At 32.3% G+C, this 13,636-nt stretch overlaps 2 protein-coding genes across 2 annotated transcripts; both read left to right on the top strand.

The window, feature by feature from the left end:
• The first annotated feature begins 998 nt into the window (after positions 1–998).
• LOC115705047 (LOB domain-containing protein 30) lies at positions 999–4,207 on the top strand. The gene is made up of 2 exons (XM_030632288.2): positions 999–1,844; positions 3,570–4,207. Exons 1-2 carry the CDS (start codon positions 1,488–1,490, stop codon positions 3,966–3,968), a joined length of 756 nt encoding a protein of 251 aa, XP_030488148.2. The 5' UTR covers positions 999–1,487; the 3' UTR covers positions 3,969–4,207.
• Positions 4,208–8,929: 4,722 nt separating this feature from the next.
• On the top strand, positions 8,930–11,399 carry LOC115708190 (mediator of RNA polymerase II transcription subunit 18). Its single transcript, XM_030636396.2, has 6 exons — positions 8,930–9,074; positions 9,166–9,226; positions 9,882–9,981; positions 10,130–10,187; positions 10,259–10,615; positions 11,067–11,399. Exons 1-6 carry the CDS (start codon positions 8,989–8,991, stop codon positions 11,167–11,169), a joined length of 765 nt encoding a protein of 254 aa, XP_030492256.2. The 5' UTR covers positions 8,930–8,988; the 3' UTR covers positions 11,170–11,399.
• Positions 11,400–13,636: the final 2,237 nt, after the last annotated feature.

Here is a 13,636-nt window from a genome sequence, read left to right as displayed (position 1 = left end):
ATCCAATATATTCTAGACTTAAAATATTGGACGGATCCAATCTGATTCAAAAAATACTCTATCTAAAATATTAGATAAACTTAACATAAATCAATAAATATTTTTAAAATGCATCCAATAGAAAGAACCGATCAAATCCAACATCCAATGAATGTTGGATCGATTGGATGACTGAAATTGATTAGAACGGATGAAATGGTAAAATCTAACATCCAATATTCTGAATAGGCTTTAAAACATTAGATGTTATCCAATGAATATCCCTAATATATATATATATGGCAATGTTATATATAACTATACTTACACAGCACAATCATGATATTACTATATATAGTACTTGAGCGCTAAGCTTATATAGCTAACTAGAGAAATCTCTTTCTCATTATATAATAAATATATTTTTTTGGGCCAGGTAGTGTAATATTAGTACTTGAAAGTTAAATATCTTTACTCAACTAGGCTAAGTTAATAATGCTTACAAGTTATATATATAGATTAAAAAAGGCAATACTTATTGGGCAACATTCATTTAGCAACAACTAAAAATAGTTAAAACTAATTAACATTCTCGAGATAAAGGTGTGTATTGCTGTCATTTTCAAGCACAGGGCTTCTTTTTGGTTTTTATGCAGAAAAGGAATGAGAAAGTAAAGATTTTTCATAAATAAATTAAAAAACAAAAAACTAAGTCATTTTCAACGTTGAGAGAGAGAGAGAAAAGAGTTGGCGTCTTTTGCCCTCCACGCAGCTTAAAACACGCAGTGGCAAATGTAGACAGTCCCCTTGACACGTTTCGACTTTCTAAAATCCTATTCATTCATTTATTTTAATTCACTAAATAGCCAAAAATGTATTAATTATATATTCAGATATACATGTCAAAAAAGTTGGCATTAATATATATAGAGCTTAAAAAAGTGGAAGAGATAGAAAGAGATGGAGCATGAGTTTTGCTAGGGAGAGGAATTTGTAAAGTGATATTTATATGAGAAACGAAAACAAAAGAGAGAGAGAGAGAGTGAAGAAAAGCACAGATCGATTGTGTGAGAGAGATCACAATTGTTAGGGCTTATCCCATGTTTGCTTCACGCAAACAGCTAAATGTGGATATTATTAAGGCTTTTGCTCTCTCGCGTGGCTTTAAAGACTCTTCTTTCTTTCTTAGCTAGCATTTTAATCGACCCACTTAATTCCTCATTTGAAAATTATACATATATATATTTAAAATAAAAATACAAAAAATATATAATTAATAATAAAATAAAATCCACCATCATCTACCAAACCAGAAAACCCCACACCCTTTTCTCTCCTGATACTCCTTCAAGTATATACCCACCAAGAAAAGAAACAAACAAAAAAAAACCCTAACTCTCTATCTCCTTTCTTTTTCTCTGCTTTGGTTATTTTCTCAAGTATATATTTATCAAAGAAGATAATCATTCAGGGAAAAGGGTCGAGAGATTAAAAAGATACCTCAAGACATGAACGCGAACCCTAGTAGTAGTACAAGTAGCGGCGGAGGAGGTAGCGGTGGTGGTGGGGGTGGAAACAGTGGGAGTAGCAGTGGTGGCGGTGGACCCTGCGGCGCGTGTAAGTTTCTTCGGCGAAAGTGCGTGGCGGGTTGCATATTCGCGCCGTATTTCGATTCTGAGCAAGGCGCGGCTCATTTCGCGGCTGTCCATAAAGTGTTCGGAGCCAGTAACGTGTCCAAACTTCTCCTACATATTCCGGTCCACAAAAGGCTCGACGCCGTTGTTACCGTCTGTTACGAGGCTCAAGCCCGTCTTAGAGACCCAGTTTACGGCTGTGTTGCTCATATTTTTGCTCTACAACAACAGGTAATACAATAATAATGTTATATAGCTTTAATTAAATATTGAATTATTCACTGTATTGTCTATAAATGTATGATCTAAATTCCTTTCATTTCCACATCCAATTTCCTTCATTAATTTGTTTTTTAGTGTCCTTTTGTTTATTGATCGATATTTATTTTTCTTTCTAAATTTTGAAAAAAAATAACAAAAAATTGTAACAACTTTTTTCGTAACGTACGTTTCGATGAGTTAAACTTGTTTTGGTAGTTACTGTGTATTTGACCTGTGAATTTTTCGTGTAAAACAAGAAGCTATAGCTACCCACATTAACCTATCGCTATATATAGCTATAAACCTTACTTGTAGGGAAAGTGTCTTACGTTTAAGGACCAAAGGGTCCCAAATGATAAACTAAAATTTAGATATATGACCGTATTAGCTATAATTTTTATTATTATATATTAATAATTAATAAATTTATTCTATGGGCAGAGAAGAAGAATAATAATATAAGGTGGGTTAGCTAGTTAGGGGACAGTTTTTGTGCTTTACTGAAATCTAGAACGTTTTTTTATTTGATTAAGAAAAAATATGGTCGGCGGTTACCAGGATGGTATGAGCCTATCTATGGTTTGATGCCATTTTTAAGTGCAAACTTGTAGGTTTTTGCTGGTATTAAGGAAATGGTCGGTTTTATACTTCTCGGAATTCAGGCTTTTGGTTAGGAAAAACAGTCAAATCACTTTTCTATTTGCTATTAACAATTCATTGATAATTAATCTTGTCTTTCTTTATAAGTCAAACTAGGTTACTGATCATAAAATATAATGCATAATAGAGGTTGTACTAGCTTTTTTTTCCTTTCAAAATATTATGTACGATTTTCGGAGAGTAAAATTCTTTTTATGTATATACATATATAATTAATTGCTTTTAATTTCACACGTACGTTACTGGGTAGCTAAACAGTCTCATTTTTCAAAAACACGACTAAAAAGACTATTGTAATACATTTATAATTGAAAGTATTACTTGTATATATTTTCTATTTATAATTGTTTGTCTATAATTTGTAAAGAAGAATTTTGATGTGAAAATACGGATTATTATTATAAGGTCTTCTTTTTTTTAAAGGGAGATATCATGTGAATGCTTTTTAATCAAGACCACTTCTAATTCTAGCTATTTAACTTAAAATATATATTCGTATAAATATGTACATATATATACATAACAATAAATCCTTTTAGTTTAACGGCCAGCCTGATGATCGGCTGAAATTAGTGTTTTAAATAATATTATTTATGATTGTTTTGTAAGAATTTATTAAATAATAATTATATAAATTATCTGCCACGAGAAACCTTTAAATGCTGGTAACCCCTTGTTCTAATGCTAGTAGTTTAAGCACCCTTTTAGTAAAAACAAAGACAAATAGTCTTTGATTTGTCTATCAAATAAATGTTTGCCTGTACTAGAAGACATTCAAGTTGTGTGTACTATAGCAATATATATACTGTATGAAAATGACATTAAAATACATGTAACATATGCTTTCTACCAAAAAGTTGATTTGATAAGTTACTTAATTAAGCCCTTTATTATAAATATAACTATTGCAAATTTAATTCAATTGTCAGAGAATGCAATATTATTCCTGAAGATTTAACATGAAATAACATCATGTAACTGTTGTATAAAGACGTGTACTAGTAGAGATCTATAATTGAACTGTGTACTGTTCAGGTGGTGAGTTTACAAACGGAGCTATCCTACTTACAAGCTCATCTAGCAACATTGGAGCTTCCATCACCGCCACCGGCTCCACCGCATCAACCGACGCTCATATCTCCTCCACCACTCACAATCTCAGACCTTCCCTCAGTCTCCACAGTACCCGCCACTTACGATCTTTCAACTCTTTTCGAGCCCATTGTGCAGCCTTGGCCCATGCAGCAGCGCCAACAACTGGATCCACGTCAATTTGGTGGTGCCACTGGTGGAGGCGTGGGCGGGGGCAGCGGTGATCTTCAAGCTTTGGCTCGTGAACTTCTTCATAGACATGGCTCGCCGCCACATGGTTCTGTGCCGCCATGTTCAGATCATCACGGCATTTCATCACAATCTCCATCTCTTTCGAAATGAGACTCTTATAAATGACAATTGAACTAATACACAAAGCTGCTTGCCTGATCAGGTTCCTTGTTGGTCAGATACTTTAGAACACTTAAAAATTTTAGGGGTGGGGGTTTTTTCTTTTTTCAAGGGCAAGTGACGTTAATAACTGATCCATATTTATATATTTTTTTATATCTTAATTTTCTTTTGCTTATTTCGTTTATCTGATGAATTAATAATATTGCTAGAAAAACTTAATTATATCAGTTTAATTAATTTCTATATTAATTATGATAGATCATGCAGAAAGTAATTCCAAAAGTTGCTTATATATAGAATAATAGTATTTTTTTGAAAAATGAAATAAATGACCGGTTACTCGCGCTGAAAATACAACTTATTGGGATTAGTATTGGCTTTGTATATTAAATATCCTTGTAACTTCTGATTTAAGCCAAATTGTCTTTACCTTTAATTAGTTTCTTATCTAATGATACAAGTACTGTATATTTATTGAAAATTCTACGATGCACCTCTTTAAAATGGATACATTGATGCATTTTTATCATTTTAGCATCCGAAATAATTTTCTAGTCAAATTTTTTCTACTGGTCATGTACATTATAGTTAGTTAAGGCAACCTGTAAAATTTTAAAAAATTTAGAAAAGTTTAACACGCCGAAAAATGCGTTCAAATAGTGTGTTGCACGCATGACTATTTTATTTTATACGTGTGTAAAATAGACTGTTTGAACATTGTTTTCTATATTGTAAATTATTCTAAATTTCTCAAAATTTTGTAAGTTATCTTAAATAGTTATAACGTACATGAATATAAAAAAAAAATTAAACTTTTGGATGCCGAAACAAGTCAAGAGTGCATCAGTACATCTCTTTTAAAGGGTGCATTATTGTAAAATCACCCTATATTTATAACACAAGAAAAGAAAGTGTGAAAAGATTCTATATTATTATACGTACGAACTGACATTTCTCAACAGCTTAAACATCTCCTTTATATATATAAATAAGAACTACAACTAAACTAGAAATTATGTTTCCTTCTAAATTATGAGAGCTTAGCATAATTGAATGTACTTATAATATCGAGGTATTGCGAAATCACTGGAGGAAATTTATCAGAAAACAAGTGCATGTTTGGCATCATAACTAAAAAACTGTTTTTTATTTTTAAAAATAGAAAATTGTTTTTAAAAACAATTTGACTTATTTGGCCTTGCTTTTTAAAAACAGTTTTCAGAAAACAAAGTTACAAAAAACAAGAATTTTGAAAACAACAAATGTTGTTTTTTGTTTTAAAAACCAATTCACTTTTGGTTCATATTGTTTTTAAAAATCACTAACCAAACGTGACTTGTCTTTTAAAAACTTCAAAAACTATTTTTTGTTCTCATTTCTAAAAACAATTTTTTAAAACAATACCAAACATGCTCCAAGCTACTCTTCGATTCTTTAACATTCCAGTCCTTTATGATAAGTACTTCACTCATTAGATACATTCTAGCTAACAATTAATATATGTTATAGAATAGGAAAGTGTACATGGTTAAGGAAGTAGGAATACGTGAGTGTATAGTAAAGTGTATTAGGTTTTATTTCAAAATTAGTTGGTGATAAAAGGAGTAGCTATTTATGTTATGTATGGTATTTAATTAATTTCTACATATTATTAATCAGGAACTCTCTAACATCCTCTCAAGATAGTAGCTATTTTTTTGCAAACTAATCTTGTATGACTCGATCACAAGTAGTTCTTTTGGTTCACTACCTTGAATTATGAGCGGTTCTTTTGACTCATCTTTTTGAACTGATTTTTAGATTTGAATTGATTACTCGTTAGAGTTTTAGTTTTGTTCTAATACCATATTAAAAAATTATAAGGTTCTATCTAAAAATTAAATAGTCCAATATACGATTCACTATTCTTACATTTAATATATATGTTAAACAATGTTATCCAAATATAAATTAAATTTAATTACCTATAACCGAAGTTGGATAGGTGACCAGAGTAAATAGAACAATTGCATGCCGCCACCTCAAATTTCTGTTTATTTCCATACTCATGGTGATCAATGCCCAGTTTCTGATAGCCAATGTGTATTTCCAGAAAAGTTTTGAACAGAGATTGGACAACATGGGTTCTTTCATTGGTTGGGCTCTTTACGGGCCTGGGATTGTATGCCTAAGGCAGCGGAAGTGGATCAGAATTTTGGAGAATTGAGCTCGAGAGTGAAACAATGGGCCCAACTACGTTAAGGCCCATTACATTACGATGTAAACGACAAAATATCTCATAAATCAACATCAATTTTATGTGTAGTATAATTAGAATGAATATTTGGTAGAAAAAAAATTAGAAAATTTACTATTAAATACTTCAATTTGATGTTTTTTTTTTAACAACTTAATTTTTTTTTTAAAGAAAACTGAATATTGTTTTTTTAGACCACAAGTATTTTTTTTAATTGGTGGTCCACATACTATTTTTATCACACAATTATTTATATTTTTTTAAAAAAAATTATGTGTAAATAACTACAATATACACAAGAAGGATTTTAAGATATATAAGATCTAAGGTAAGCTTAAATTTTAAAATTCCTATATAGAGTTTAATTATTATCAAAAGTACAGTTTAGTACTTTAGTGTAATGGTAAAAATTTTAAAAACTCTCTAATAGCTTCAAATCTTCATAACTACAAATTAGATAATTTTTTTAAAAAATACAAATATAAAGGTTAGAAATTCATCTCTTAAACTTTTATGTATTTTTTATATACAAATTAAAAGGCGTTTGGTTGGGATGAATGAAAATATAAGAATAGGAATGGGAATAGGAATAAGAATAGGAATAGAATGGAATAAAATTTAAAATGCATAAAAAAAAAATTGATAAAAAGATCATTAAATTTTATTTCTTGTTACATTGGAATGGTCATTCCTTTCTTTTTAAAATAGAATAGTCATTCCACCAAAATGGTGGAAAGAACATTCCATTGGAATGTCATTCCAATACTTTAAAATGCAACCAAACAAAAGAATGAAATGAAAATTATTTCCTTTCCATTCCATTCCATTTCATTACCTCCAACCAAACGCCACATAAATGTTTGCCGACCCTTATGACCAATCTTAATATACATAAATATCCAAATAAATAGAGATGTCCAAAAAAAATATTTTTTGGCTCTAGATTTTTCTTTTTAAAAAATATATTTTAGATTATTAATGTTTTTTTTTTTTTTTTAAACTACGTTTATTTTATGATAATATGTTTTTTTTTTAAACGAATAATATGTTTAAGAATACCTCTTACACACTTATTATAGGATTTTAAAGTTCTTATAATAAATTTGGCACATTTAAGTTTGACCAATTTATATGGTATTTTTTTATTTTTAGGTCATTTTATAGTATTTGATATGTCATATATATATGTAATTAGGTTTTCAAATTCCATATTTAATGTTTTTATTTGTTTAGAAAGTTTTATTTGTCATTGATGCCGGAAAAGTCACCAGAGTTTGCTGACGGTACCGGAAAAGTCGCCGGACTAGCGGCCGGTGACGAAAAAGTCGTCGGAGTTGCTGCCGGCGCCGAAAAATTCGTCGAAATTGGCATTGTCGCCGGAAAAATCACTAAAAAAATACCAAGAAATCGGTTTCTTGGTGATTTTTCTGTTGACAATGCCAATTCTGACGACTATTCTGACGCTAGCAGCTACTCCGGTGACTTATCCGGCACCTACAACAAACTTCGAAAAAGTCATCAGAATTGGCATAGTCGCCGGAAAAATTACCAAGAAACTGGTTTCTGATTTCTTGATGAAGAAACCTATTTTTCGGTGATTTTTCTGACAACAATGGCAATTCTGACGACTTTTCTGGCGTTGGTAGCAACTCTGACGACTAATACACCGGCAGCTACTTCAGTGACTTTTTCAGTACCGACAGTAAACTCCGAGACATTCGTCGAAATTGGCATTGTTGCCGAAAAAATTATTAGAAAAATTACCGAGAAATTGGTTATTTTTCTTTCTTCATTGGTTTCTTGACGTAGAAACCAGTTTCTTGGTAATTTTTTTTGTATTTTTTTTCTCTATTTGGTTGATTGATGAAACTGGTTTCAATTATTTTCAGTGTATATCATTTTTTTTCTTGATGAAAAAACCACTTTCTTGGTGATTTTTCTAGTGATTTGTGTGACGACAATGCCAATTCTGACTTCTTTTTTATGCCGACAATTACTCTGGTAATTTTTCTGACAACGACAACTACTCCGACGACTTTTCCGGCACTGACATCAAACTCCAAAATAGTCGTCGGACTTGGCATTGTCACCGGTAAAAAATACTGGAAAAATCACCAAGAAACTAGTTTCCAAGATACCGGTTTCTTCATCAACTTCATCAAGAAACCAGTTTCTTAGTAACTTTTCCAGCGACAATGTTAATTTTGACGACTTTTTCAGCGTCGGCAACAACTCCGACGAGTTTTCCAGCACCAGCGGCTACTCCGACGACTTTTCCAGTGCCGACAGTAAACTCCAATGACTTTTCCGGCACGAGTGACAACTTCGGCGATCACTATAGTTTTATTTATTTGATTTTTTTAATAAAATAAATATGAAGGGAATTTTAATATTTTTATGGTAATTTAATTAAGTTTTTATTTTTTATGAATTTTAAATTCAGATTTCTTTTTAATATTTCATATGGTTAAAAAAAATTATATTTTTAATTTGATTGGTTAGATAATCTTATATTTAGTGGCATTTACTTTTTATGTCATATTTATCATAACCTTAATATTTTTTTCCATATTTTTTAAAATAACTCTTAAGAATATTAAGACTCGTTTGGAACGCTATATTATGTCGTATTTTATTATATTTTATTGAATTGTATTTTATGTAATATTTTTATATGTATATTAAATATATAATAATCATCCGGAGCCAAACGAGCACTTATGTTCATTTTATGATAATCATTGCAATATTTTATAGAAATAATAATTGCGTATGATCACGTGCAAAGCACGCCCATCTACCTCTCTCAATCATCCGGAGTCCGGACGGAACCCTCCCCTTGCGACGCTCTCTCTCTGGTATGGGAGTACCCTTCTTTCTTCTCCGATGCACTAATACTATTTGGGTTGCTTTGCAGAAATATATTTTCTAAAGGTGTTTCTTTGGTAGGAAATTGAGAACGAAAGCAACAAAAATGGAATGCGTAGTTCGGGGAATTATAGAGACACAGGTAACACCTTCTCTCCCGTCTTAATGCTTTCTTACCATTAATTTTGCTTGAATTAAGACAAAATTGATTTAAAGTTTGGAGGCTAATCTTTGGGAATGTTGATCTATTCTTTGTTCAGCGATAAATAATGAAGTTTCAATTATTTTGGCTTAACACTTAAATTTATAGTAAAAGAAAACAGAAGAGTGAATGTTTGATGGGTTAAATTGTAGGTGATTACTCTAAGGAGGAAAGAAATGGAGAAGATCTCTATACATGTTTTTGTACTTTTAGAGTAGTTTTATCATTTATGATGAAGTCTCTACTGCACTATTTTGATGTCAAAATCTATAGCAATATTCCACCTCTTTACCCATCATTAATTGGAAAACCAACTTACTCAATTTTTTGGCTTAACTCAATCAGGCATTTCTTGCAATTGGTTCTGCTTTCGCATAATTGGCATACTGTAATGAATTGAAGAGTTCCATTGTAATTGCTTAAGATGTTTTGAAGTGCCCATAATTCTTTTCTACTATCATATATTCATGCAGTATTCAACACTCATGGTTTGTGTGTGCATATTTTAAAGTTTAGATTGCTGTCTGTATCTCCTTTTTGGAAGAAAAAAAATCCTTCAACAAGTGATCTCTCCTGTTTTTTTTCCATGTGGCAGCATGTTGAGGCTCTTGAGATTCTTCTTCAAGGTCTTTGTGGTGTTCAAAGGGAACGGCTAAAAATCCATGAGATATGCCTTAAAAATGGCCCAAACCTTGGTAGGATAATTGCATGACTCAGATGTCGATTTGTTTTTGAGATATACTAAATACTATGTATGATACTGAAACTTACATGTTGTTTTGGTATTTTACCATCCAAACGGGAGATCTCTTGCTGACTAGGAGATCAAATCCTATTTTGTAGGGATTGTATCTTCAGAGGTTCGACTTCTATGTGACCTTGAACAGGCCGAACCAACATGGTAATTCTGAAATCTCTTCCCAAATTTATATCTTCTTGAATATGAGCTCACTATAAAATTCAAATCTTTAGGACTGTTAGGCATGTAGGGGGTCCAATGAGGGGTGCAGGTGCTGATCAGATTTCAATTCTAGTCAGGACCGTGGTGGAAAGCAAAGCAAGCAAGAACGTGCTTCGTTTATTTTATGCACTTGGCTACAAGTTAGATCATGAGCTACTGAAAGTGGGATTTGCCTTCCATTTCCAAAGAGGTGCTAAAATTGCAGTCACTGTTTCATCAGTTGGTAAAATGCTAAAGCTACACGCTACTGATGAGGCTGTGCCTGTAACTCCTGGGATACAATTGGTTGAAGTGACAGCCCCAGCTACCTCTGAAAACTATGCTGAAGTTGTTGCTGCAATGTCTTCTTTTTGCGAATATCTAGCTCCGTAAGATTAAGTTTTGTTTCATTTACTCTACTTTTTAGCTTGCCTTTTAGAAACGCTTATTCTCTTTTTTTTTAAAGCAGAAACACTTATTCTGAGTGTACCATTATCATATGATTTACATGGTTTAGTTACACTAACACATTTGAACCAAACAGGAATGGTTCATTTCTTTCAGTATCTAGCAATTGCTAGCCCCTTATCCTAAGAATAAGGAAGGCATGATTGGCTGATCACAACTTTCAATGAGTGTCTGTTGTTAAAATAAATATGAGGGGATAATATGATTCAAACTAGCTAGATTGTTATAAGAACGTTTAAACAGCTAGCTTGTCTTGAACTCAGCAATTAGATAAGGCGAAAATTGATCAGGAGTAGAAGTATTTATACTTATCTTTTGTTTGAGTTTAATTTTTGAATGTAATCATTGACACTTCTGATATTGTCTTCTCAGGCTCCTGCATTTGTCAAAGCCGGATATTTCAACTGGGGTTGTTCCCACTGCGGCAGCTGCAGCTGCATCTCTTATGTCAGACGGTGGGGGTACAACTTTATAGCAGAAACTTTAAAACCATTCAGAGTCCTGTTCTTGAGGTGGGCTATTGTAACTTTGTAAGTCACTTTTATCATTGTTGTTTGGAAGTCAAAGTCCTTATCTTTTATCTTAGCTAACAAAGCATTAGGGGTTCAAAGTGAGGTATTGTGGAATGGTGAAATTCTGATTTGTTTGAAAGTATAACTTCGTGCTCTCAATGTTTTTATCAATGGAAGTTTGCATAAAAGAAAATTATGAAAAGGTGATTCTCATGGATGAGGAAGAACCATCGTTGTAAAATACGGTAGTTGAACTTTAAAGTGAATTATTTAAAGTAGAAATTGTCAGCAATACAGAACCTTCATTTGAGATGTGTGCTCCAATACCATCTTGTATTAAAAAAAAAATGCCATGTATTTTTTTTTTTTTTAGGGAAATAATTTTCGAAGAACTCCACCTCCATGCAAATTACGAGGGGCTGAGCACTAGGTAAACTTCATTAATCAATTGGCATCAGCCATTATCAAATGCCATGTAAACAAAAAGATTTTTTTTTTTTTTACATATGTACTCATGTGATTTTTTTTTTTTTTTTGAAAAGATAACTTTGTTATTATAAATTAAATTGAAGGAGAAAATTTTTCCAACCAAGAATAAGTCTCATCCAATCCTAAGGTATATCTTGCCAAACTATCAGCAACTACATTAGCATTCTGCTTAACATAAGTTACGGATATGTTAGAGAAAAAGAAAAAAAAACTAGAAATATCTATGATTAAATCTTTGAAAGAGGAAGTGGCCACCATTTTTGAATTTAATGCATTTGTGACCATAAGAGCATCCGTTTCCACAAGTATGATTGGCAGCAGCATTTGAAGGACCCAATTTAGGTTGAGAAACATAGCTTTGGCCTCCATTTTCGTGTGATGAAAAATGACCAACAATAGGCATTGAGAAGGCAACAATGGCATGTCCTGAAGAATTCCTGACTACAGCCCCCACGCCTATGATATGTCGAGATTCATCGATAGCAGCATCAACATTGAGTTTCAAGTGTCCACGAGGTGGTGGCTGCAATACTGCAGGGGTAGCAACTGAAGTAGGTGGCAGAGAAGAGGCTGTAAAAGGTTGTTTATATTTCAGTTGAGCTGCACGAAAATTATTCAGGTAATTGGAGGAAAATGCAACAAGTGAGACAGAAGATCTTGTTGATTTTCCATGAACCACCTGGTTTTGCTCTGTCCAAATGCACCAAAGAGTACCATTGATGTGACCAAAAAAAATTTCACCAGGTTGTGTCATTTGTTGAGCTCGATGAATGTGTCTGCTATGGAAATTTTGAAGCAAAGTGGTAACCCGATTGAACAGTGTATATGCCATTGATATTATGGTGCCAAATCAACTTGTCATTACTAGGAAAGAAACTCAATGGAATGGTGAGTATTCTATCGACATCAGCTGGGTGAAAATATTGTTAGAGGAGATCAACATCCCATTGGCGTTCATCATTGATTAGGTTAGCAACAACATTCTGGGGACCCGTATAATGAAATGGTAAGAAAGAATCATGACCAGGAAGCCAAGAATTAGTCCCACAATTCACATGTCGACCCTCTCCAATTTTCCATCTCAAACTAGCCAATAAAAGCTCTCTACCGTAGATATTACCTTGCCAAGATAGTGATGGAGAATGACCATAAGGGGCATCTTGAAAAGAATTGAGAGGGAAATATCTACTCTTCGAAAGTCTGCATATCATCGAGGATGGGTCTTCAAGTAGTCTCCAAGCTTTGTTTTGTTAACAAAGCTTAATTGAATTTAAAATACTCATAAAAAAAAAATTAAGAAAATTTAAAATAATATCAAAATTACTATTTCGAATTCAAAATTAATATTAATTATTAATATCTATAATAATTTGAAAAACTAAGGAAAATCTCTCTTCCTTTTTTATTTTTTTGTTATTTTTTAAAGTAACATTTTAGTAATTCTCAAAAAAAAAAGTAACATTGTAGTTACTTACAATATTGATCACTTTTCTTTATTATATAAAAAAATATATATAATTTTTAGATAATATTATCTCATATGCATTTAAATCATGATTTTTGTATGCTTCGATTGTTGTTGAAACTATCTGGAGAATGCGAAACGATTTTATACATAATAACTCTCATCCAGATGTTTTGAAATGTATTGACCAGATTTGTACTTCTTAATATGATGTTTTATTGGCTTGCCCTACTCCATCTTTGAGGGAGACCTGGAGGCCTCCGCCTTAGGATTGGATAAAAATGAACTGTGAAATCAGGGTGGGCTTAGAAAGCATGTGCATAGCGATGGTAGCTAGGAACCATATGGGTAGAATGGTTCTGATTCACACGGCTCGGTTAGACTTCTCGAATGTGTTATGTGGAGAAGCAGCGGCCTGTTGTTTAGTAGTTTCGTTGGCTCTAGAGCTAGATTTTAAGTTTGTTTTGGTAGAGAGT

This window comes from Cannabis sativa, chromosome 1 (assembly GCF_029168945.1).
Source record: "Cannabis sativa cultivar Pink pepper isolate KNU-18-1 chromosome 1, ASM2916894v1, whole genome shotgun sequence".
In the NCBI taxonomy this organism is placed as follows: domain Eukaryota; kingdom Viridiplantae; phylum Streptophyta; class Magnoliopsida; order Rosales; family Cannabaceae; genus Cannabis; species Cannabis sativa.
Note: the sequence above shows the minus strand (reverse complement) of the source record. Positions and strands in the feature narration are given on the sequence as shown.

Excerpts from the sequence above, each read along its gene's own strand:
- LOC115705047 (XM_030632288.2), top strand. The coding sequence starts at position 1,488 with ATGAACGCGAACCCTAGTAGTAGTACAAGTAGCGGCGGAGGAGGTAGC. Across the intron at positions 1,845-3,569 it reads TTTTTGCTCTACAACAACAG|GTGGTGAGTTTACAAACGGA; the intron begins GTAATACAATAA and ends TGTACTGTTCAG.
- LOC115708190 (XM_030636396.2), top strand. The coding sequence starts at position 8,989 with ATGATCACGTGCAAAGCACGCCCATCTACCTCTCTCAATCATCCGGAG. Across the intron at positions 9,075-9,165 it reads CTTGCGACGCTCTCTCTCTG|GAAATTGAGAACGAAAGCAA; the intron begins GTATGGGAGTAC and ends TTTCTTTGGTAG. Across the intron at positions 9,227-9,881 it reads GGGGAATTATAGAGACACAG|CATGTTGAGGCTCTTGAGAT; the intron begins GTAACACCTTCT and ends TCCATGTGGCAG.